The 26,784-nt window shown below is 42.9% G+C and overlaps 1 protein-coding gene across 1 annotated transcript in view; it reads left to right on the top strand.

The window, feature by feature from the left end:
- The first annotated feature begins 339 nt into the window (after positions 1 to 339).
- The window catches only part of LY86 (lymphocyte antigen 86), a 35,387-nt gene continuing 8,942 nt past the window's right edge, over positions 340 to 26,784 (top strand). Inside the window, exons 1-3 of the mRNA XM_065400240.1 lie at positions 340 to 460; positions 24,797 to 24,883; positions 25,828 to 25,956. Coding sequence (XP_065256312.1) covers positions 340 to 460; positions 24,797 to 24,883; positions 25,828 to 25,956 — 337 coding nt within the window. The remainder of the gene's footprint in view (positions 461 to 24,796; positions 24,884 to 25,827; positions 25,957 to 26,784) is intronic.

Genomic DNA, 26,784 nt, shown 5'->3' with positions numbered 1-26,784 from the left:
CTATCTAGTTCAACAAAGAATTAAGGCTGCGGAGTGGAGCTTTTCCAATGAGAAGGTGTTAGTAGATCATTCATCATTAGCTTAAACTAACATGAAACAGAAAGCAGAAGTCTGAACACACGGAACTAACACACTCAGAATTCTGATTAGCCACTTGCTTACACTACGTTGTTTCAAGCTGTGAGCCTGTATTGGATCATTTAATCCTTGTGCAGGCGGTTAATATAGTAACCTCTTACAGTTGTCACAGTCATTGGAGAGAGGAAGTGGAAAACTACCCTCCTCGCCTTGGTGACAAGAGAGAGAAATAATTACAGAGACCACCTCACCTTCACCACCATGAAGATGCTTAATGCTGCCATTCTCATTTTAGTCCTGTTTTACCCCAGTCTCAGCACAGAGTGGCCTACGCACACAGTCTGCAAGGAGAACAATTTGGAAATATATTACAAAAGTTGTGGTGAGATCTTTAAAATTCCATTTTATATTTACAGGGACAATAAAGTTGTTATTGCATACCAGGGAGGGTTCCTATTCCAGGTGATGGACGAAAGGGTTAAGTTTCTGAGCAAGCCCTGATTTTCTAGTTGGAATGAGCTTAGTCATTCAGTTTTTTTGCTTCATAAAAACCTCCTGCTGAGATCAAAGATAACAGGGAGAGGAAACAAATCATGTAAATTCTCCGAAGATTAATAAATAGCTGCCAAAAATAGAGGTAATTTAGCACAAAAAGATTGTGCAACTGGGATTTTTATCTTGAAGTTAGACAAAACCCTTTAATCTTCATCCTCCTTACCCCTCTTGTGAAATCAAGGCAGGAGGCTGTCATGGCATTGATCTACTGTTTTCCTAAGGTAAAGTTTGGCTGTGGAGGTGCATGTTTTCTCTTCTCCCACTTAGAGTGACAAGAGACCCAGTGTGACAATAGGAAGGAATCAGGCTGTTGAAAGCTGCTACCATGCTTAGCTAGACTGCAGCAGACATGCTTAACAGAGGCATTTCCTGTGGACTGTAGGTTTGTTCTTTAAATCTGTTGAAAAGAAAAGGAGCAAATGGTGCTGAAATAGCTGAAAATGAATTCGCTAAATGGTGCTTCCTTTTCAAGTTGGTTGCTTTGCTGGCCTTGCGCCTCTTCTATCGTACTGATCTGCTTTACTACTGGGACAAAGGGAATTAGATTCACAGACGCCTCATTCATATTACGCACGTGATGTGAAAAGTGATTCATGGCAAATGAACACCCTAGAGTTTGTTTTTCCAATTCATCCAGACACAAAGGGTTCCCCATGAGGCTTTTTCTCCCCTGCAGCTCTCCTGCAGCTTTGCAAATCCATTAAAAATAAAACCAGCAAGTGGCAAGAGGAGTAAATAAATATTTGTAATAAAATCCTTAACCAGCCCATTCCTATGAGAACAAAATCAGGCTTCACGTATTATAAATGGATCTACTGTTTTAGGAAAAATTTAATTAGATATTGGATGGAAGCTTTGCCGTTACCTTTATTTTAACAATAATTCCTTGTGTGAATTAATTCCCCCACCCCACCCCCCAACATGTCTCCATTAACAAGTAGCAGGCTTTACAGAGGCAGTGGGCTAAATTTCGAGTTGCTTTAAATTGTGAGAAGAATTGCTTGCTGGGTGTATGTCAGTCAATGATTCCCCCCACCCATCTCAGCTTATTAGCCAAAATGTGTTGATTTAGAGCATACACCTCAATTGCTGTTTCCCCATACACAGATACTTTCAGCCAGAATAATTATTTATATTGAGAACAGCAAACAAGAAAGAACATAATTAAGGTCCCCATGACAAAGCCCCATTCTGCTCTCACATCCATGAGAATCAGGCATAGCTTTAGAAGGCAGTGGAGTTACACAAGTGTAAAACCAACGGGAGAGCTAAGGGCACATCTAGACTTCGAGCTAGGGGTGCGATTCCCAGCTCAAGGAGATATCCCCCGCGCTAGCTCTCATCGAGCGAGCACACTCAAAACAGAATGTCACTGCAGTGGCATGGATGGCAGGAGGAGCAAGCCACCTCGAGTACTTGCTTAGGGTCTCAGACAGGGGCGTACTCAGAGCAGCTCGCCCCTCCCTCTGCTCGCACCGCCATGTCTACACTCTGTTCTTAGTGAGCTAGCTCAATCCGATGTCTCCTCGTGTTGGAATTTACACGGCCAGCTCAGAGTGTAGATATACCCTAGGTTAGTTCCAACATCTCTGGGCCTGATTGTCCTCTCACTGACACTGGGGCAAACCAGGACTAACTCCAATGAAAGTAATGACATTATTCCAATATAAGAGACTGGCATTGGTGAAAGGAGAATTGGGACTTGCGTCTCCACTGACTAGAGCTGATTAAATATATATGTAAACTTTTTTGGACAAAAAATGGATTTGACTAAGCTTTTTCATTTTAGTCAAAAGTTTTGGGGTTTTCAACAATATACTACTCCAGGGATATACGACTGGCAATGCAAGAGGCAACCTCACTTTTCTCCATGCAGCCGTGTCAAGGGAGGGGGGCTCCTTCACCCTGGATTTCTCTTTGCAAGCAGCCCTCGCGCACTCTTACCATAGCTTACTTTATTTATAATATTTTATGCAGCTTCATGTCGCATCACCATAAAGTATTTCCCAAGGATTCTCATAGGGTGAAAGGGTGGGAAGAGAGGTCTCACCACTCTGAGATTCTGGACTTCTTTGCCCTTCCTTCCAGCCCTCCCCTCTCCATTCATATCTCCCATTTAACAGGCCCCAGCTGACGAGATGAATCCCCTTCTTAACTGGTTGATCACTCCTAATCAACTGTCTCCCAACTTGGCCCATGCAGGGATGCTTACAAAGTGCATAGATTGGTGAGCCCCCGCCCAAGCTACTCCCACTGTGTCAAAAGCCCCATCAGCTATTCTCATCTTTCATCTGTGTTGATAAATTGCTTTCCCAACGGACCTTCTTTCAAGCCAGGAAACTTTGCCTGTTACACTGCATAGACTTATGAGATACTTCAAATGCAGCAATGTCCAGAAACCACAGGGCTGCTTGTCATGTCAGAAGGATAGCTTTTCATGGTGTCAGTGTGAGGTCAAAGGTTCGGAATAAGAGCTTAAGTAGCTGCCTAGCCCAGGAATCCTGGACGTTGGTGGAATGGGAATAATAATAAGTACTACTGTACATGACAGGCATGTTCTGCTGAATGACAGAAGAACATTAAAGGTGAATTGCAAAGCAAAAGTGGAACATTCATTTTAACCCCACAAATCCAACTGGGAATATTCAGCCCAGAAATAAATGTTAGCCAACCTCTGTAAAACTCTTCTCCCTCATTCCCTCCCAGTCTGAAAGCCTCAGGGTACTTCCACTGAAGAAATCCCAGAATGCATCATTCTGTGACATCAGATATGGGTTACAATAAGGCTATTAGGGTGAGATCCTGGCCCAACTGAAGTCAATGGGAAAACTCCCATTGATTCAATGGGACCAGGATTCATTCCGGCTATTTGTGATTTTACATCCTGGGATATTGACAATGCTGGAGGAAAAACGAAGTGGATTTCAGGAAGTGAAAGAAAATTTTAACTAAATTAATCAAGATTAATAGGGCTTAGTTCCAGCATATAAATCTGGTATTAAATGTTCATTTTTGCTTTGCAGTTCACCAAGATGGCAACAAAAATCTAACTAAAGCCAAAATAAGGTCAAATGTTACTATGTTGAGTGCAGTGTAAGACCTAGACAGATAACTGAAGATAGGTAGAAGCAAAGAATAGCTCAATTAATGACAAAGAGCCATGAACTGCAAGAAAGGCACCAAAAAGAAATAAGAAAAAAAATCCGGATCAGTAATTCCATAGTGAGCAACCTAAGATGAGAATGCGGTGGCCCAGAGAAGTAAATAGGCTGCTACACTGTCTCCCAGACGTAACAGCTAGTACTGTGAGCATGTGAGAAAACTAGGGATAACTATATAGTCTACCAGGGTATAAGTGATCAAAGTGAAGGAAGATCTATCATGACCACAAATTACTTCAGAAACCTTGGAAGACATATTAAGACAGAAGTAACACAGGCCATCTTCTTGAAGATCCTTCCAATGCCAAGAGCAATTAAGAGAGAAGAGTTATATGGAGGACCAACTGATGGATGTGCCAGGAGTGTAGAGAGATTGATTTTGCATTTATTAGAACGTGGAACAATGGCAGATTGTGTTCAGCATGATTTACTAAGTCAAAAAGGATAGCTTTCATACATCTCAAGTGATTTGGCATTCACTTGCAACATATGAAATAAGGCAAAAGCAATTCGGAAAAAATTAAATGTTTTAACATACTCAAATGCCTCTCTCATATGTAATATATATTCAGTGTCTACAGAAACAGAAGACAGGGACGAGATCCAAGGTCCATTTAGTTTTGTATCCTGTCTCCGACAGTGGCCAGTTGACCAGATGCTTCAGGAGAAGCTATAAGCGTGCTGCAGGAGGCAGATGTGAGATAATTTGCTCCCAACATTAAATCTCATCCCACTGTCCGATAGTTTGAGACTGGCATAAGCCCTGAAGCATAGAGGTTTAATATCCCTTCCACAATTTTTATCATTCATTATATATGAAACATGTAAGAAGAACTCAAAGTTATCAAATGTGAAGCTTCACTCCCAGTTTAATCACTTGTTTATTACTTTGTAGTCTGTCTGAGTGCCTGTTTTATACAGCTTTTCAGGAAAATCAGGCTAGAAACATCATAATATTTTAAACTCTTTGACTAAGTGCCTGAGTGAAATGGCAATTTGACAAAGTGACTAAAAGCTTCAGTCATTTAATCAAGTGGTTTGTTGGACAGAATAGACCAAATTCTCTCTCAGATTCCATGGGGATGGGCACATCAAAGAGATAGAGTTAAGGCCATCCCTGGTGAAAATTTCATAGATTTCAGGGACTTGGATTAATTTAGTCCAATGACTGTAACATCGGTCTAGTCTCCAAATAGTTCAGAGTAACTAACATACCCTCTTTGGGGCAGGGACTATCTCTCTGCTCTGTTTGTACAGCACCTAGCACAATGAGGTCCTGGTCCATGACTGGGGCTTGTAGGGGCTACAATAATACCATTTTTATTATTTGTATCTGCCTTGTGATTGGAAGATTAACTGCATTTTTACTCTTGGTCCCCTATGCATATATTCCTGGATATTAGACAATATTTTGTTTAAGAAAGGGATCACCTCCACAAGGGAGAGGGCTTCCAAGAAGCAAACTGCCTGGCAGACAAATATAGTCAAGTGATTCTTACATTGTTAACACTATTTTGCTGACTAAGTGAAAAAGAGGAATCATAATAGGAGAGTTTTATCCAGAGATATGAAAGGAATCTGCAACACGAAAGTTTGACTCCGATCCCTTTGTACTTCAGAGTGACCTCTACCACAATAACGCTCTTGATCTCTTCAGTTTACATTTTAAAAGGTAATTCTCTGGGGGAGGGGAGGAGAAGGTAATGTAGTTAAGTGCTCTGAGCAGATTTCAGTGCTATTCAAGTGTCATGCTCCTACTCTGAAAGTGCATGCAAACAAAGCTGATGGAGCGTAACTCTGACACACCCACCAGCGGTTGCTTATAGTGTGTTTATATAACTGTGATTTGGTTAGTTCATGTTAATTAGCATTCTCAAGTGTTCAAAGGACACCCTCCTCAGAGAGTACACTAGGCACTTGCTGCTGTAGATATCTAAGGGGGTAATGTATTTTCCAAGTGCTTTTATAACATAGTTTCTTGAAGAGTCTTATGGTTAGCCAGTATTTGTACAACTATCATATGTTGGTGTCAACACTTGGAGACAACTAGTTTCAGCTGATTGAACAGCCCCTCCTAGACATACATACTCAACTGATTAACCAAAATCCAAAAACCAAGGTCCAGATTCCAGAGAAAACAATAATAAAAACAAATGATAATAATAAGTAAATAAAAAGATTTCAGAGTTCATTCAAAAAGCATTTGGTGATCCAGATTTGGCCCACAGTCCACTTATTGACTACCCCTGTTCTAGAGGATGGGATAGAGGTTTTTAACAACCCCCATCTCCAACTTGGAGTCTGGGGGCTTTCTGGAAAATAAAGCAATGGGTATATCAATTATTGAAGACTTCACTTCCAGTATGTATTGAGCAACTACCAGGGAATTTCAGGGAATGCTTCAAAAGGGATGATACAAAGTCAATATTTGGGTTGACATCTGGAGGGACACCCAGACCTTATAGAAGGCCATCGGGCCCAACTTGGTTTTCTGGCTAGCAGAAAGAGTGTTTAAATGAGAAGCTGATTTCACACCTCATATCCAGCTTTTTCTTTAATTTTTTCAAGTCAAATCAGGCCCAATGTTCATGAACTGAAATTTCAGGAGAAGGGTAAACAAACATATATATAATCTTAAATTCAATAATCAAAATAGTCAAGTGGGCACATTTTATTTGCAGCACTCAGCTGACTATCTGTAGGTATACCATAAAAGCACCTCCATATTTAGGAATATGAACAACCATTAGCTTTAGTTAGGAAGAGAAGCTATTGCTCTCCTCTTCACAATTTCCAAACTACTATGGAGGACTTAAACTGGAAATATTGGCTGGGAGCTCCATGGCTTTGGGCTCTATTTTCACATAGCAAATTTGCTGCCTATGCTTAAATGGGACAAAGTAAACCTTCATGTAGCTCCTCTGTGGTCCTCAATTCTTTATGCAGGAACATGCCAAACTCCAGGCAGATGGATTTCTACAAGAGTAAGCTTAGGGTACGTCTTCACTTACATCCGGGTCCGGATGTAAGCAATCGATTTTCTGAGTTCGATTTATCGCGTCTGGTTAAGACGCGATAAATCGATCCCGGATCGATCCCGGAAGTGCCCCGGATCGATCCCGGAAGTGCTCGTCTTCGACGCTGGTACTCCAGCTCGGCGAGCGGAGTACGCAGCATCGACGGGGGAGCCTTCCTGCCGCGTCTGGACCGCGGTAACGTCGGACTAAGGTACTTCGAATTCAGCTACGTTATTAACGTAGCTGAATTTGCGTACCTTAGTCCGAAGTGGGGGGGTTAGTGTAGACCAGCCCTTAGTCCACTGCTCTGCCCTAAAAGGTTGCAGTTTTGTACCCTTTGTTATCAGTTTTCACTGGATTAGAGTCACAAATGGAAATACACTCTCCGATTACACTGCATTTCTTTAATCTGATTGGGACACATTCTGATCTGAAAGGGTACAAAACTGCAACCTCTTAGGAGTGGACTAAGGACTCTTAGCAGTGGACAAAGCATACTCTTGTAGAAAGCCATTTGCCTGAAGTTTGGCGTATTACTATGTAAAGGGTTGAGGAGGAGCACAGTGGAGTTACAAGTAACTCTACTGACTTCAGTTGACTAGTGTAACACTAGTCTATAGAGTTACTTTGGTATAACTGAGTTCACAGTCTGGTCCATTGTGCCCCAAATAGTTAAAATGAACTGGCACATGAAATTGCAAGCCCATTATCAAGAATTCTTAATGAATCTGTAAATTCAGGGGTTGTACCGTATGACTGGAGAATTGCTAACATAGTTCCTATTTTTAAGAAAGGGAAAAAAAGTGGTCCGGGTAACTACAGGCCTGTCAGTTTGACATCTGTAGTATGCAAGGTCTTGGAAAAAATTTTGAAGGAGAAAGTAGTTAAGGATATTGAGGTCAATGGTAATTGGGACAAAATACAGCATGGTTTTACAAAAGGTAGATCGTGCCAAACTAACCTGATCTTCTTCTTTGAGAAGGTAACAGATTTCTTAGACAAAGGAAACACAGTGGATCTAATTTACCTCGATTTCAGTAAGGCATTTGATACGGTTCCACATGGGGAATTATTAGCTAAATTGGAAAAGATGGGGATCAATATGAAAATTGAAAGATGGATAAGGAACTGGTTAAAGGGGAGACTACAACAGGTCATACTGAAAGGTCAACTGTCAGGCTGGAGGGAGGTTACTAGTGGAGTTCCTCAGGGATCGGTTTTGGGACCAAACTTATTTAATCTTTTTATTACTGACCTTGGCACAAAAAGTGGGAATGTACTAATAAAGTTTGTGGATGACACAAAGCTGGGAGGTATTGCCAATACAGAGAGGGACCGGGATATCCTACAGGAAGATCTGGATGACCTTGTAAACTGGAGTAGTAGTAATAGGATGAAATTTAATAGTGAAAAGTGCAAGGTCATGCATTTAGGGATTAATAACAAGAATTTTTGTTATAAGCTGGGGACACATCACTTGGAAGTAACAGAGGAGGAGAAGGACCTCGGAGTATTGGTTGATCACAGGATGACTATGAGCCGCCAATGTGATATGGCTGTGAAAAAAGCTAATGCGGTCTTGGGATGCATCAGGCGAGGTATTTCCAGTAGAGATAAGGAGGTGTTAGTACCGTTATACAAGGTACTCATCTGAGACCTCATCTGGAATACTGTGTGCAGTTCTGGTCTCCCATGTTTAAGAAGGATGAATTCAAACTGGAACAGGTACAGAGAAGGGTTACTAGAATGATCCGAGGAATGGAAAACCTGTCTTATGAAAGGAGACTCAAAGAGCTCGGCTTGTTTAGCCTAACCAAAAGAAGGCTGAGGGGAGATATGATTGCTCTCTATAAATATATCAGAGGGATAAATATCAGGGTGGGAGAGGAATTATTTAAGCTCAGTACCAATGTGGACTCAAGAACATATGGATATAAACTGGCCATCAGGAAGTTTAGACTTGAAATTAGACGAAGTTTTCTAACCATCAGAGGAGTAAAGTTCTGGAACAGCGTTCCAAGGGGAGCAGTGGGGGCAAAAGACATATCTGGCTTCAAGACTAAGCTTGATACATTTATGGAGGGGATGGTATAATGGGATAGCCTAATTTTGGCAATTAATTGATCTTTGACTATTAGCGGTAAATATGCCCAATGGCCTGTGAGTGTGTGTGAGAGAGAGAGGTGGGGGGAAGGAGGGGTCTGCTGCTGTCTGAACTTACAAGACAGCATGCTGACACACTCTCAGCACCCCAAAAACCCGCTCTCTCTCCCCCCACATACACACAACACACTGCCTGTCACACTCCACACACACCCCATTTGAAAAGCATGTTGCAGCCACTTGCACGCTGGGATAGCTACCACAATGCACTGCTCTCTGTGGCGTTGCAAGAGCTGCTAATGTGGCCACGGCAGTGCGCTTAAATCTGACAGTGTAAACACACGGCAGTGGTCTCCGAAGACTGGTTTAACTCCCAGCGCTCTACATCTGCAAGTGTAGCCATGCCCATAGAGAGGCAGATTTACTACAGTGACAGACACACCACTGGAGGAAGTGTCTACACCACAGAGGCACAGCTGCAGCACTACAGCTGTGCTGCTGTAGCATTTCTAGTGTAGACATGCCCTTAGTGGAGTCCAGGTCAGCTACTCTTCCCATCCCCCAAAGGTCTTTGCCATATGAATTGAAAGGCTTCTTGAGGACCAAATATACAGTGTTTACACTCCACTTTTTTTTCTTAATAGAAGCAACAACATGAGCTGTCAGATATGAAGCAAATCTGTAAAGCATGGGATCATATTTTATAAACCCAGAATGACTATCTTTGATCACTCAGTAGTACCATGCTAACGGGTTGTCTTCTTTATTAATCTTTGCAGCAACTTTAATTTTACATAACACCAGTTTCTGCTTTTCCCATCACCCCAAGTTAAATCAGATTGCTGGTCTCTCTCCCTTGGTGTATATGTTATCTGTACATGGACTCTCTTTTTAATTAAAGGAAATAAGCTTGCTGGGAGCTTTAGCTGTTAGGGAGAAGTTAGTGGGTGGGGAAAACTCTTGTTTCCTGCTTCTACAGGGTAAATGTTAAATCATGCACTTGATAAAAGAAGGATCTCTCTCCATTACTCATTGTTTTATGGCAGCTAGATTGAGCCAGATGCTTCATAATTATTTATTTATTTATCTTCCTCAAGCAGTCTCCTGCAATTGCTTTTGTTCCTGAATTATTCAAAGCCACATGAAACCAGCTCCCCACTGGTCTTTTCTAGCATCGATTCCTAATGGACAACAATCAAAGAACTAGAGTTTCCCTTGAAAACGTTTTCATTTGCGCTATTCAAAATACCTCGGTGTGACAGTTTGAATGCCCATCTGGCCCATGATCCCCAGAGAGATGACTGATCACATGGTGTCAGCCCTTCCTCCTTATTTCTAGTTGCTATATTGCATTAAAAGATAGTATTTCCAACTAACTCCTTTCCAATGTAGGCAATTGCTGTCGCTGTCACAGGGACATTAAGGGATCGCAAATGGTAGGGGAAGTAGTCCACAAGGCAATTAATATTAAGATATGGTTCCCTCTATGAAAAAGCATGGGACTACCCAGACATAATTAAAAAATGCCAAAACAGTATTCTAAATTATATTTACAGAGTACAATGCATCAAGAAGAACTGTAAGGAGCCTGTGATTTTGTTAATTATTAAGACATGCAAAATTGGAATATTTTATGGGGGACAGGTTTAGTATTAAATAGGTTAGCCAAAGTTATACCAGATAGCTAGTAAGACCTTGAGATTAGCTCTTTGTTGTGTAAAGTGGAGGTCATCAAAAAGCACATCCACCCCATAATAACGTTAAAGACCAAGAACTGAACAATGGTGGTTCATGAGCAGTCTCATGGTAAATTTACTGTTTAGGTGTACCACAAGATACAGCTTCTAGAGACCTCCATTCTACCTCATTTAGAGAATGTTGCACATATAGGCTTTAGTATAGCTCTCAACCCTCCAGAGACGCCTTCAGTTACCATGAGAGCAGGGCTTTCTAAATGGGAGGTGGGCTTCCCTGGCAGATGTACAATCAGTTTATAGGAACCGTCTAAAATAATCCAGAAAAAAAACCTCTCTAGGCTCTGATGTCTTCTCATCCAGGAGGAGGATGTGATTCACCGCTGTGCTACTCCAGTGTTATGCTGGTGTAACTTCACTGACTTCAGTGGGAGTAACAACAGCATAAAACTGGAGTAACACAGAGCTAATCAAGTCTGCTTAAGGAGGAGATTTTAGTGATGCTGACCCTGCTAAGCACTAAACACCAGCCTCTCCTGGATGATATTTGCTGAGTCAAGAGAGTTTCTTATTAGAGATTTGAAGAACCGCCACAAAATGAATTCCATATACTGGCCTTCTTTTCATCTGAAAATGAAAGACTTCTGTGAAATGATTCAATGGCAGGTAGTGAGCAAGTCAAAGCAGTTTCCTTAAGGGTCACATGGCGCTGATTACAACTTATTGCCCCACCTCTGCGGCTGATTTCAACCCATTCTGTGAAAATGGGACACATCCGGTATATCTCCATGCAGCCAGACACTGTTGTGCGTAATTAGCAAAAAAGTCTGACATCCAGAGTGCTGTACACATTTCTAGCCACAGGACCCTTTGTAGGAGTCTTTGGTTCTATTTCATACATGAAACAGGACTGATTCCCAAACCACTATGGCAAACATTGATGGTCAGTGACATACAGTGATACCTTCCATGTGTTCTTTAAACAACATGACTACACATTTGCCATGTGTGATTTATTCTCTCATCTGCTCCCCAGAGGGAGAAGCGTGTGGAGTGGAGGTTCTAGTTTTGGAACGGTGGTTTTTGCTTTTTGTTTAATATAAACACACCTCTTGCTCCATGTTAGAGAGGCAACGTCAAAGCAATGGACCTTGCACTTGGAACAGCGAGTGATGCAGTTTGTGATTGTCCTTAGTTCCTGGGGGAGTTTGTTCCACAGTCTCAAACCACCCCCCAGGGAAGGTTCAATCTCCCACACCAATGAGCTTTACTCTTATTGCTGAGAGTTCCATTGTGCCAGAGGAGCATAGTTGCTGACCAAGTTCTTTGTCCTGGAACTTTGGACGAACCTTAAATATTCTGAGCCCAGGTCATAGAGAGCTTTGAAAGTAAGGACTGAGTCCTTGAACTTCATTCAAAATTCTATGGGAAGCCAATGTAGCGAGTGGAGGACACGTTTGAAGAATCCTTCCATCAACCTAGCTACCATCTCTCAGAGAGATGGATTTACTACAGCAACTGAAGAATCCCTTTCTTCACTGTAGTAAGTGTCTAAGCTGCAGCTGTGCTGCTGTAGCGTTTCTAGTGTAGACATACCCTTAACCTCAACATGTTTTTTCAAGCTTTTATTGGCAACAATGAGGTCTAGAAACTTTCCCTTTTTAAATTCTGATATAATCACTTGACTCTGGGAGCTGGGACCTCAGGCATAAGCCTGTAGTGTCCACACTTAATCCAGCCCTTTTGTACATAATTGCTATTTGCAGTACTGACAACCCCAAATGTTTGATACTCATGAGTCAGACTGAAAAAAATATAATGACATTAGCTTAAATATCATGAGCTTTAAAAAATATATTACATTTTTTAGGATCTTCTGGGTTTGAAACTTTCAGTTGCACATTTTCAAGCTTTTCTCTGCAACCAGAATGAGTGCTAGAAACTTACTCTTTCAGAAATGAAAGCTAGGATTCACACATAATCACTTGTCTCCAGGAGCTGGGGCTTTAAGTAATACACTAAATATCACACGAGTTTGCAGCACTATTGCAGCAGGGTGCACAGGTACTTTGCAGCCCCAAAGACACGTGACATTCCTCCCACTCCACCTCTGTGATGCCGACACAAGCCGAAGTGTGGGGTTTTGGAGACAAAACCCAGCAGGAATTCTGCACTGGGTTTCAGAGTGCACCCCCGAGCTAAGTGAAATGCCAAGCAGCACTTGAAGATTCAAGTTAGCAAACTCAGTGTTGACTGTGACTCTGAGGTCAATGTAGACCAGGACAAAGTGTGCTCAGCCTGGTGTCAGCTAATCATGATTAAACCCTTTCAGTTGCAGAACTACCCAGGGTTTAATCACCATTAGCGGACATGAGTTTATACAATTTGTTCTGCTCTACACTGAATGCAAAGTCACCGTCAGCATTGCGTCAGCTAACTCCGTTCTTCACAACCATGTTCCAGCATGGTCCAGTTTTGGAGTGAAGGCAAGTCCTAAGTGGAGGTTCATCAAATAGAGTGTACATGTGCATAATCTGAGACTTTCATTCTGCTTCAACAGAGGCCATCTCAGTTCACTATCAGTGGGTTCCACTGCATTTCAAATCTCTCTCTGAGGGTTCAGGTTAATTTATTCAAATAGACATTAAAAGGGAAGTGTTGAGGGAATGCATAAATTATGGCATCCAAAACAGTTGATCATTCTTTATCTCCTTTGTTCACTTGGATGTTGTGAGGATTAGTTTTGTTAAGAGCTTTGAAGGTGAAAAGTGCTGTTTAAGTGCTAAGTATTTTTCCCCTCATGCTCATTTCCAGTTCCTGCAGCACTGTACTGTCCTTGTGTGACCCTAATAAAGCCATTCAATACAATTGCATTGTTTATCAGCTCCCAAAAGTGTGATTTTGAAAGGCCAAAAGGTACCAGAATCATACTGGAGAGCTTCTGTAATGCTCTGAGATGTGCAGAGATGTGAACTCTATCACACGAGCACCACAAAGCTCACGTGATTGCTGCCTCTAATCTGCTGCACTCATTTATTATAATGACTTGGAAGCAGTGGTATTTTGAGGCAATATCAGGTTACTTCAAGGTGAAATTGAACCCAGAGCAAGGTCAACAAGAGGGGGGAAAAGACAAGCACAATTCTAGAACAGATCATCAAAATTATTAGAACAGACCTTTTTCCACTGTGGCAGTCCAGTTTCTGCAATGCTGCAGGAATGCTGGAACAATTTGTATAGTGGGGGTGCTGAGAGCCATTGAACCAAACTGTAAACCCTGGATATGATGGAAACCACTTCATGCCAAGGGGTGCAGCAGCACCTATGCAATGTTGTGTTAGTCACACTGATGTGAGGCCTGCTAAGGAAAACAAGACAAGACAAATACATCTTTTTTTTAAATGTATCAAGTGAATTTCTTTGAAACTCCAACCAACGGTATTTTTTGGATGGTCTCAGAGGTGAAAGTGGGCCGGTATGGGCCGGTACGGCGTACCAATAAGAAGTGGCCGCCGGTACCAGCCCGTACACAGGCCACGTTGCAGAGCTACCCAGGGTTTAATCACCATTAGCGGACATCGCTGCCTCTTTTGCTCCCATCCCAGGGCTGCCGATGGGGGGCAAAAGGGGCAGCTGCTCCAGGGCCCGGTGATTTAAAAGGGCCCGGGTCTCCTGGCCACCGCTAGCACGGCAGCGGCCAGAGCCCCGGGCGATGCAGGCCAGGCAGGGTGGAAGGGCTGGCTAGGGGAGACTGACCCCCTCCCCTTCCGCCTGAGGCCCCGCCCCTTCCAGGGGCCCGGAGCCGGGCCCCTGTACCAGTAAGTAATTTACCTTACTTTCACCCCTGGATGGTCTACTCACTCTTCCAGAATAATCCAATAGAATTCACCTACTAGCTACAAGGAATGTCAAATGAGATTGAAATCCAGCACTATGGTGCCACTGCACGCAATGTGCCAGGCAATCTATATATAAATACAGACTGCAAGGAATATCCCTATAAACATTCAGGAAGTAGTGAAATGAGATAAGTGCCATTGTATCTGATTTGTCAGATCAGTGGGTAGTGTTCCAACTGATGGCTGATGAATAGCAGAGAGTCAACAGGGGTTCCAAATTCTAGCTCAAAAAGAGCAGTGCGGCCCTGGTGAAAGCTGCAATCTCAATGTTGAATACAATCGAAACCTCAGTAGCATCCGTGGGTCCTATTATGTTCAAAGAAGGGGACAGAACTTCAGCTGTAGTCAACCGTTTAGACCAGCTGAGGATCTAGTTGAGCATTTGTACCTGAAAGTAGTCGCGTGAAAGTAGTCAGAACTAGAGATAGGCTTGAACCCAAACCGCAGATCTAGACACCCCTATGCCTTGAGGAAGTTCAGCTCTAATTCCTAACGCTGGGACTCAGACCCATCTCAAGCAAAAATATAAAGACATAAAAATGCCTATTTTTCCGTTAAGCATTTACTTGCAGAAAAGCTAAATGTTTTTGCAAAATTTCAATCATCATTTCAAATGTTGGTAACATATCAAAGCTGAACTGGAATAGCAAACTATCTGAAACCTGAAGAAGAGTTTCTAGCTTTAATTATGGAAGAGATAACAGATTGAAGGAGTGGGTGGAGGAACGACTGGGATCTGGGAACATACAGTACTGTGCACTATGAAGTGTTGCAGGAAAGGGAATCATCATGTATTTTATAGTCAAAAAGGTAAATGTTTTTGCTTTGCATATGTGAAAGACATAACATGTAAAAAAAAAAAATCAGTCTAGATGAGTCACTTCTGACTGAGGCAAACAAGAAAGAACGAGTATAAAGTCTCCATGAGACAAAATACATTGATTCACTCTTGGAACATTGTGCATCTGAAAACCAAAATGGCAGCTGCTTCACAGTTGCTCCTGTAGGAGACAGGGGATTCCTCCACATTTAAAGGGTCAGTACAGAAAAAGCAGAATAGACTCTCCTTTCAGCTACATAGCTACCCAGGCACAGTAAAATTTGCAGACATCTTTATTTAACAAAAAAAGCCTACTTTGGGTTCTCTACGTTCCTTTAGCTGCACCCACTCTGCCTACTTCTCACTGGCACTGCAGCTCATCCTACCTTCCCCTACTCAGGAAGAATTGCTACCAAGAGGTCCCATCTCCACTACAGAACTATCATGTTGGACTGTAAAGTTCTACACCGATGTACCATAGAGAGATGGTCAGAAATGTGTGTCCCCAACCCCAGTGGAAAGTTTTGACTTTTCAGCAAAAATTCAAAAGCCATAAAATTTCTTTTGGGAAATTCCACTGCACATTCTCATGTGAGCTGTCGTTTGAGTGCCTCATACCTCCATTCTCCTCTACAGTCATGGTTTCTGGACAGACAACATCTTGCATGATGCACCACAGTCTCGCCTCTTGTAGAAGCATTGTGATGTCTCATGGGAGTCCCATGGCCAAAGCACATCGTGGAAGATGTAGTCCAGCTGGGGAGCCCAGTCCATGAAGGAGAACAGGGGCATGAGGCACTTGAACTGAAACTCCCATAAGTTCAATATTTCAACAAAAAGTCAACCTTTTCCATAAAAAGCAGACACCTTTCACGAAGAACTTCGTTTTGTCAAAAACCCAGTTTTCCACTGAAAAACAGTTTTGACTAAAAAATGTTGACCAGTCTTCGTGCCATGATTCAGTTAGATGGTTAAAAAACAGACCAGTCCCATCTAAAAGAGCAAAACCAAACTGTATTTGTTGCAATATCATTTTGTAACTGTGTCCCCGTATGAAAACTTCAGTGTTGGAACTTTTAACCATTCAACCATCTGTAGCTCTTATGCAAGCTCAACACATTACAGAAAGCAGTGGCAGCAGCACCTAGAGTAACACTGGTTGATACATTTGAGCCACTGACTCCTGATTAGTCCAAAATCTGAGCAGCTGCTTCCTAAACTTTATCATCACACTTTGCATTAAATACAGAAGTGAGAGATTCGCTTGCAGAAGCAAAGAGGAAACCAACCCCTGAGAGGGGACAGAGAAAAGTGGGGAGGGGGCCCTAGATGCTTTAGAGAAAAGAGAAGTCTAAAACCATATTTCCCACAAGAGCAAGAAACGGTTCTTTTCACTTCATTGCAATGACTTTTGAAACTAAAGTTGCAAAATAAGAAGTGACAGGAAGGGGGGAAAAAAACAAGCCATCAGGTCCCTCTGACTCTTGTGTAACTATTAAACAGCTCCCTTGGCGCTATCCTCCTTTTCTAGTCCGTCACACAACTAAAGGGACTCGTTCATTGAAAGAAAAAACAAAATGCAGCTCACTGGCATGAAGCCTTGGGCAAATATCATTGCCTTTTTGTCTCACTGCTTTATTTTATAGTTATTTTTAAGAACAAAAATTAAGTTTTGGGTGGTCCTTTGGAGAGCTTACATGCTTCCCTGGTCTAGGGTTGTTTGGGTTTTTTTTACGGTACTCACCCATCTTCTCTTTACCGCCTCTTGCTTTTTCCTTTCCATTTGTGCATTTGAGTCACCAGGCTTCATTGCTCACAGGTCCCTCCACACTTTCATCCCTGCTGGCCCCACCTTCCAGTCACACGTATAGTTTAAACCTGTGGGAGGAGGAGGACCATTGTAAAGACAGCATTCAAACTGGAACACAATGCACTGCTGCCACATCAACCCAGCCTCACAGAAAACAATCTTGACTCCAGCTTGGGGCGCCATTTCAGATTTTGATGGCGGGGGAGGGGGGACAACTTTAACCATGATTCTAGGGGCTACTTAGGCACCTGAAAACTCTAGGGGTTTTTTTTGCAGATAATAACTTAGAAATTAGCTGTATCTCATTCCTATATAAAAAAAGAGAATTAAATATTAGACCCACTTAGCTCTAATACTAACATGTTCTCACATCTTATGTCAAGTCACTTAAGGGACACTGGTTAGGTTTAAAAATTTAATGTATATTCTTAATTTGTTATGAGGGCTTGTCTACACTACGACATTGTCGACAAAACTTTTGTCTTTCATGGGTACTTTAAAAAGCCCCCCTGCGAAAGACAAAAGTTTTGCCGAAGCAAGTGGCAGTGGGAATGCAGCTTTGTCAGCAGGAGCACTCTCCTGCAGACAAAGCTAACGCTGTTCGCGGGGCTGGAAGTCTGCTGACAAAGTACCAACAAAGAGCATTTACACACGCTGATTTTTAGAATAATCTAGATTACTTTTCAGAGTAACAGCCGTGTTAGTCTGTATCCGCAAAAAGAATAGGAGTACTTGTGGCACCTTAGAGACTAACAAATTTATTTGAGCATAAGCTTTCGTGGGCTACATCCGATGAAGTGGGCTGTAGCCCACGAAAGTTTATCCTCAAATAAATTGTTAGTCTCTAAGGTGCCACAAGTACTCCTATTCTAGATTACTTTCAATCATTTTTTTGCAGTTCACCAAGCTTGGAATAGATCATTTAACTTTGGAAACATCCTAGTAGGCCAAGGCCCTGTCAGTTTATACTGTACCTGCCTGGGGCAGGTAAAACACGACAGCGGCCCAACACTGTAGCATTTAATTTCAGAAAGGAGAACTACACAAAAATGAGGGGGTTAGTTAAACAGAAATTAAAAGGTACAGAGCCAAAAGTGAAATCCTTGCAAGCTGCATGGAAACTTTTTAAAGACACCATAATAGAGGCTCAACTTAAATGTATAGCCCAAATTAAAATACATAGTAAGAGAACCAAAAAAGTGCCACCGTGGCTAACCAACAAAGTAAAAGAAGCAGTGAGAGGCAAAAAGACATCCTTTAAAAAGTGGAAGTTAAATCCTAGTGAGGAAAATAGAAAAGAGCATAAACTCTGGCAAATGAAGTGTAAAAATAAAATTAGGAAGGCCAAAAAAGAATGTGAAGAACAGCTAGCCAAAGACTCAAAAAGTAATAGCAAAAAAAATGTTAAGTACATCAGAAGCAGGAAGCCTGCTAAGCAGCCAGTGGGGCCACTGGATGATCAAGATGCTAAAGGAGCACTCAAGGACGATAAGGCCATTGCGGAGAAACTAAATAAATTCTTTGCATCGGTCTTCACGGCTCAAGATGTGAGGGAGATTCCCAAACCTGAGTCATTCTTTTTAGGTGACAAATCTGAGGAACTGTCCCAGATTGAGGTTGTCAGAGGAGGTTTTGGAACAAACTGATAAACTAAACGGTAATAAGTCACCAGGACCATATGGTATTCACCCAAGAGTTCTGAAGGAATTCAAATGTGAAATTGCAGGACTACTAACTGTAGTCTGTAACCTATCATTTACATCAACTTCTGTACCAGATGAATGGAGGATAGCTAATGTGACACCGGCGGCGGAGCAAAAAAAAAAAGCCAGCGGAGTGCCATCCCCCCGCCGCCGCCAGGTGGCACAGCCCAGTCTCCATCCAACTCTATGGTGGCTGCAACAGCTGAGCGCGCCCCGGCCCGGAGCTGCCAAGCCTACGTGCTGCGCTAGATCCCCGGGGCAGCCTGGCTCGCATCCCGGCCGCCCTCCCCACCCAGACCAGGCCGGGCCGGGCCGCTCCGTGAGCCATGGGTGCGGCGCAGGAGGCCCAGGCCTGCCTCGCCTTCTACCGGGGGCTCAGGTGGAGGGAGCTGCTGCGGGATCTCTGCCGGGCCGTGCTCACCTTCCTGGAGAAGCTGGACTGGAGCAGTTTGCAGGGTGAGTGCTGGGGGCCACCCCCTCCCTCCAGGCTTGTGCTGCCATACAGCTGATCAGCGCAAGCCTGGGAGGGAGGAGGAATGCGGCGTGCTTGGGGAAGAGGCGGGGCAAGGGCGGGATCCAATGGGGCAGTGAGGGGGCGGGGCTGGGGGCAGGGCCAGGGTGGGGATTTGGGGAGGGATCCAATGGGGGAAGGAAGGGGAGGGGCTGGGGGGCGAGAGCCCCTCCAGGCTCCGCCTGTGCGCTGGAGCGGAGGGCAAAATTGCTTGTTTGTCCAGTGTCCCGACCGAACATCGGTCGGGACGCGGGACAAACAAGCAAATATTGGGACAGTCCCGATAAAATCGGGACGTCTGGTCACCCTACTCCAGAGGTGATCCCGGCAATTACAGGCCGGTAAGCCTGACTTCAGTACCGGGCAAACTGGTTGAAACTTTAGTAAAGAACAAAATTGTCAGATACATAGATGAACATAATTTGTTGGGGAAGAGTCAACATGTTTTTTGTAAAGGGAAATCATGCCTCACCAATCTACTAGGATTCTTTGAGGGGGTCAACAAGCATGTGGATAAGGGGGATCCAGTGGATATAGTGTACTTAGATTTTCAGAAAGCCTTAGACAAGGTCCCTCACCAAAGGCTCTTAAGCAAAGTAAGCTGTCATGGGATAAGAGGGAAGGTCCTCTCATGGATTGGTAACTAGTTAAAAGATCGGAAACAAAGGGTAGGAATAAATGGTCAGATTTCAGAATGGAGAGAGGTAAATAGTAGTGTACCCCAGGGGTCTGTACTGGGCCAAATCCTATTCAATACATTCATAAATGATCTGGAAAAATGGATAAACAGTGAGGTGGCAAAATTTGCAGATGATCTAAAATTGCTCAAGATAGTTAAGTCCCAGGCAGACTGCGAAGAGCTACAAAAGGATCTCTCAAAACTGGGTGACTGGGCAACAAAATGGCAGATGAAATTCAATGCTGATAAATGCAAAGTAATGCACATTGGAAAACATAATCCAACTATACATATAAAATGATGGGGGTCTAAATTAGCTGTGACCACTCAAGAGAGAGTTGTTAGAGTCATTGTGGATAGTTCTCTGAAAACATTCACTCAGTGTGTAGCGGCAGTCAAAAAAGCAAACAGAATGTTGGGAATCATTAAGGAAGGGATAGATAATAAGACAGAAAATATCACATTGCCTCTATATAACTCCATGGTACGCCCACATCTTGAATACTGCATGCAGATGTGGTCGCCCATCTCAAAAAAGATATATTGTAATTGGAAAAGGTTCAGAAAAGGGAAACAAAAATTATTAGGGATATGGAACAGCTGCCATATGAGGAGAGATTAATAAGACTGGGACTTTTCAGCTTGGAAAAGAGACGACTAAGAGGGGATATGATAGAGGTCTATAAAATCATGACTAGTGTGGAGAAAGCAAATCAGGAAGTGTTATTTACTCCTCATAACACAAGAACTAAATTAATAGGCAGCAGGTTTAAAACAAAAGGAAGTATTTTTTCACACAACGCACAGTCAACCTGTGGAACTCCTTGCCAGAGGATGTTGTTAAAGCCAAGAGACTAACAGGGTTCAAAAAAGAACTAGATAAGTTCATGGAGGATAGGTCCACCAGTGGCTATTAGCCAGAATGGACAGGGATGGTGTCCCTAGCCTCTGTTTGCCAGAAGCTGGGAATAGGTGACAGGGGATGTATCACTTGATGATTACCTGTTCTTTCATTCCCTCTGGGGCACCTGGCATTGGCCACTGTTGGAAGACAGGATACTGGGCTAGATGGATCTTTGGTCTGACCCAATATGGCCATTCATATGTTCTGAAATCATCACATGTCCACTTGACTCCAGGAGCTGGGGCTTTAAGGAAAACAATAATTATCATGAGACTCATGACAAAATCATGAGAGTTGGCAACACTGCTTTTATTTCTATTTAAAGGCTAGTTACTTTCCAAAAGTCTCTTAAACACAACACTACAGTGATTGAGTTGCAGTTCTCACAAAAGAATATTTAAAACCAAACAACAAGAAAATTCCACATTTTAAAGCTTAGAAAAAAATTGAGACTTCTGAGGTTTATCAGGGCCACTGCAGGCAGGAAAGGAAAATAAACAGGCACAGGAGCTCTGGGCAGCTCTTCCTCTTGAAAGAAAGTTGGTGGGTCAAATCTTCTACTCCTTAATCCAGTAAAACTTCTATTGCCGTCAGTGCCTCCACTCATAGATATTAACGTGTGCTTAATAACTATATACTTCATACTTAAATATCTGAGCCATCTTATCCTGGGCTACACATTTTATACTCATTGGCTGAGGGACTACATTTTCTGGCATATTCTGAACAGTGCTGAGCACACAGATGGTGCCCAGTGAATAATACAAATCATGATAATAATCATCAACTTTATGGACTCTATGGATGTAATTTCTATTCTTTGTTCTGGAATTGGCCTGGATACAGCTGAAACTCTAAGAATTTGAGGCATAAATACATCTGATACTTTTATGACACTTTCTGATTCCTTCCTTTTCTCGAACTCAGAACAAAAAAAATGACAAAACAAAATGGTTTTCAGTTAAAATGTAAAATTGCACAGCAGCTATTGCTCTACAACCCAGAATGGGACAGAACCTGCCACCTCTTGGGAGTTAAGTGATTTCCTCTCATCCGACTCTCATTCTCCAGCCTTCCTGACCTCTGTGCTGCTTTTAATGCTGTCAACCAGGGCATCCATCCTAACCTCCTGGGACCATTTGCTGGAGTCTCAGAGAACTGGCCACCTTGGTTTTGCTCTCATCTATCAGAGTCCTCTTTTTTTGGCAGCATGCAGCAGAGAGATAGTTCCTTATCCAGCAAATGAGCCTTTCTCTGAAAGACCTGAGTTCTACTCCCCCCATAGACTTCCTGCATGATCTCAGGCCAGTGTGTTAAAGACAGAGTTTCAAAACCTTTTAAAAAGAACAGGAGTATTTGCGGATACAGATTAACACGGCTGCTACTCTGAAACCTGTCAAACCCTTTTAGGCACCCAAAGATGCAGCTAGGCATCTAGTGGGGTTTACAAAGCACCTAACCTTCTAGGCACTTTTGAAAATCAAGCTAGGTCCCTAAATACCTTTGAAAATCTGGCCTTTAGAATGAATGTGCCTCAGTGCCCCATCTGTACAATGTACAGCACTGCTCTACCTCACCGAGGGGCTGTGAGGAGAAATAGCTTAGACCTTGTGAGGCGCTCAGATACTACGGTGATGGGGCCACATAAGTACCACAGGTATAGTGGGAACTTCTCTATACCATTGCTATCCCTTCCCTTGGTTTTGGCCCCTTCTTTTCACATACATCCCCAAATCTCCCCCTTTCTGAATGTAACCTTGGCTCAGAGGGCTTGGCTGTATTTTTTCTGAGACCCCTGTGTTATCTCTAAAACAACCTCCTCCCGCCCAGCCACCCACTTCCCCAGGAATTCCTGTTTTACAGGCTAGACTTCCAGATCCTTAATTTAATCACCAGCCCTTCCTTATCTTAATCACCCTCCCTCTGTTTGTAAACAAAATACTGACACCCTGCCCCAGGGGCACATCTCCTCTGCAGAACTTACATTTCACACTAATGCTGTGCTGTAGCTAAGAGCTCCACCTGGAAGCTCGCATACCTCCTGTACGAAACTCAGGGGGGGCTCCTGCCCCACTTTGCCCCCCTAAATGGTGCCCCGCTAGAATTGCAAAGATGTGAAACTGTCCCTATCCTACCGTTTTCAGTTCAATAAAATGTCACCTACAAAGCCTGGGCTAAGGTTTTCAAAAATAGGAGCATAAAGTTAGGCTCCTAAGTCCTTAGCTAGGCACCTAAGTGACCTGATTTTCATTCACCACGCAACTTCCCCTGAAGTCACCCATGGTTTCTGAAATGTTTTTAACAAGTTTGTTTTGGTCTACGCCCGGGGTTCTCAAACTTTATTGCACTGTGACCCCCTTCTGACAACAAAAATTACTGCACGACCCCAGGAGGGGGGACCGAAGCCTGAACCTGCCCGAGTCCTGCCGCCTTGGGTGTGGGTGCCAAAAGCCAAAGGGATTCAGCCCCAGGCAGAGGGCCTGTAACCTGAGCCCCGCCACCAGGGCTGAAGCCCTCGGGCTTCTGCCCCAGGTGGTGGGGCTTTGGCCCCAGCAAGTCTAATGTCAGCCCTGATGATCTCATTAAAATGGAGTCGCGTCCCCCTTTGAGTCCTGACCCACAGTTTGAGAACTGCTAGTCTATGCTTGCAGTTAAACCAGTTCAGCACTGGCTCAGCTGCAATTGTTGTCAACACCCAGCATAGGGTGACCAGATGTCCCGATTTTATAGGGACAGTCCCGATTTTGGGGGCTTTTTCTTATATAGGCACTTATTACCCCCCACCCCCGTCCCTATTTTTTACACTTGCTATCTGGTCACTCTAACCCAGCATCAGAAATGGATATGTTGACAAAGCCTTAAAGTATTAAATAATTTAAGGACTGGCCAGGTCCTAATGGCTAGAAAGCAGGAATGTAGGGGGAGGGAGAGGATTTCAATTTATACAATTTATATATGGTCAGTTTCATGCTGCTATTCAGTGATAGGCAGCAGTAAAACTGACAAGAATCATGTCAATTTCAGACAGCAGCTGCCAGGGTTTGTTGTACCCCAGCTCCCAAGCATCCAGCTTGGAGGCATTTTTCATTTCAGAAACATCATGTTTCAATGTTGAAAAAACAAACAGATTTCAATTCGGAAAAAAAAATGAGTTTTTGGCTTTTTGTCCTGATTCAGGATGAAAAAATTTCCAAAAAATTTCACATACCTAAATTAAATTTCCCAGCCAGCTCTATTAGGCATTACTGCAATACAAATAGAACAATAAATAATAATTATAGTATTAATTATTATTATTTCAGTGGTTTGAGCATTGGCCTGCTAAACCCAGGGTTGTGAGTTCAATCCTTGAGGGGGCCATTTGGGGGGGGGGGGGATAGTTGGGGATTGGTCCTGCTTTGAGTAGGGGGTTGGACTAGATGATCTCCTGAGGTCCCTTCCACCCCTGATATTCCATGTATGTTCTATTATTAAGCACAAGTCACTGTGATAGAGGGAATGAGCGTTTAGGGACACTGAAAAGTGCAGCTGTGCAAGGACTCTTGTTTCAACTGAGTCCTGATTGCCATCTCTGAACTCCCATTTTGAGTTGTCTCTCCCCACAGCAGGTCCCAGCCACATTCTGGCTGAAAGCAAACCTAGTTGGGATTAGCGTGATGTCGGTGAAATAGGCACAGAGCAGTCTAATCCTTTAGCCACACGATGTCGGAGTTTGGGGATTATGTTTGGGAGGATTTCAAAGAAAATATGTGTGACTTGATTTTCATAAGGATTCTATTCTTTTATCATTATTTTTTATGAAGTAGAGTTCCCATGCATTGGAAATAAAAGTAAAAATCAATTGCCTGTTACCTTTTGACAGATCCTGTGCAAGATTTTGCTCTTAGCATCGACGGTTGTTCCAATATCTTAACGAATACTTTTAACATCAGAGCTGCAATGGTCTTAAGTAAGTAAAGTGCTGTTTTTGAGTGTTACAAATAAGATACTTCATTGTGCATGTGTCAGTGTTAAAGAGGGTCTGATGAATAATAACCAAGTGCTTTTGATAAAACATGAGAGGGTTTATCGCTCTCATGCGAGGGTCCAGGGGCTCAGACACAGATTGGGCCTCAGGAGGCATAGATTGTGTGACCTTGAGCAAGTCACTTCACCCCTCCCCACGCCTTTGTTTTCCCTCCCACCCTTTGTCAGCCTGTTCACATTGTAAACTTGTTCGGGCAGGGGGTTGTCCTTTGGGTATTGTCTTCGCTGCAAAGTTAACTCAAAGTTACTCCTCCGGAGTTAGCCTAGCTAGAGATGTTTCAGAGTAGCAGCCGTGTTAGTCTGTATCCGCAAAAAGAACAGGAGTACTTGTGGCACCTTAGAGACTAACAAATTTATTAGAGCATAAGCTTTCGTGGGCTACAGCCCACTTCTTCGGAGTGAGAGCGGCCACACTGCAAAATAACACTTGAGCTGCTGTGGCCAAACTGGCCCTGCGCTCACTCATGTGCAGCACTAAGACGTCTGGGGACATGTCTGTTTTCGGGGGTCACAAGCGAGACAAGTTTGAGGGTTATATTACAATCCTTGCACATGCTTGTTCACAACCCCTGACTGCAGGGTTTGAATCCAGTAGCCTCAAAAGGAAGCTACTCTTCATTCACTACATGTCTTGTTATCTACCACCAGGGACATTACAGGGCAATTTCTGTATCGCATAGTGTTCTATGGTTTCAGGAACTCTCAGTGAAATTGGGGCCTAAATAAGAAAAGAATAGGATCTTTTTAAAATAAATAATAAACTAATAATTTAATTCATTTAATTAATAAATTCATTATAAAATAAATAATAATAGCTCAATTTCCAAACAGTTCTCTCCCTGAACTCTTCTTCTGTTTTCTGCGTAGGACAGAACATCAAAGAACTGTCAATGGACATTAATCTCATCATAAATGGGAAGAGTATCCTAGCCTACTCACAGAAACTCTGTGAGCCGAATGGCCGAAGGTTTATTTTCTGTGGAAAGAAAAAAGGAGGTAATTTTACCTAGCACACTAAACACTTGATGGGTGCTGAACACTGCAAGCAGGACACACTTGCTGTGCTGCTGAATGTACCACTACTTCCTAACATTCTGTTTACTTCAACAGAATGTTAGTGGATGACAGAAACACAGTAGGAGAGCGTCCTTTTATTTTTAAAGTCTTCTTTTTGCATAACGGGCTCACTAGCTTGTGTTTTAATGGCACAGAGGTCTGAGTGCTATATACATCAGAGTTCAAGGGGAATTTAGAAGGATAATCTATAACTCAATATATAATGTAAATAAGTAGCCTGGGCCTACACCCCTTATGTTCAGTAGCAGTCTTATTTCAGCAAGACTGCTTGCATATCTGAGGACTATTGCAGGATTGTCTCCTATTTTTGTAAAAGCAAGGGCTGAGCTAATGAACAAGATTACTTGAGAAATGTCTCCTATCTCAAAAGTTGTGTTTCCTGTTCACTGATCCATAATCCTTTCATAGAAGTTGCGCCTGAGTAAGGATTAAAGACTGCAGCATTTGGACCATGATAAATTTTGGTACCATCTAAAGTGTTTGGTTTTATTTAAGGATCTCTAATAATAATAAATTCTTACTCTTCCTGATGCTATGCTCATCTCTTTGGGATGATTTGAAAAGAAAGGCGGGTGGAGGGCAATTTCCTAGGGAGTTAAGAGAATGGCAGTTTAGTAAGTTAGTTTTGAAAGCTATTTTCCCCCAGTCACCTGCATCTCCATCAGCGCTACGGTAATTCATTTCCTGTAGGGCTGTGGGTTTGGTGACCGCACACTGCACTGTTGACAAGATGACCTCAGGGGAATT

Source organism: Emys orbicularis, chromosome 2 (genome assembly GCF_028017835.1).
Source record: "Emys orbicularis isolate rEmyOrb1 chromosome 2, rEmyOrb1.hap1, whole genome shotgun sequence".
Taxonomy (NCBI): domain Eukaryota; kingdom Metazoa; phylum Chordata; order Testudines; family Emydidae; genus Emys; species Emys orbicularis.
Note: the sequence above shows the minus strand (reverse complement) of the source record. Positions and strands in the feature narration are given on the sequence as shown.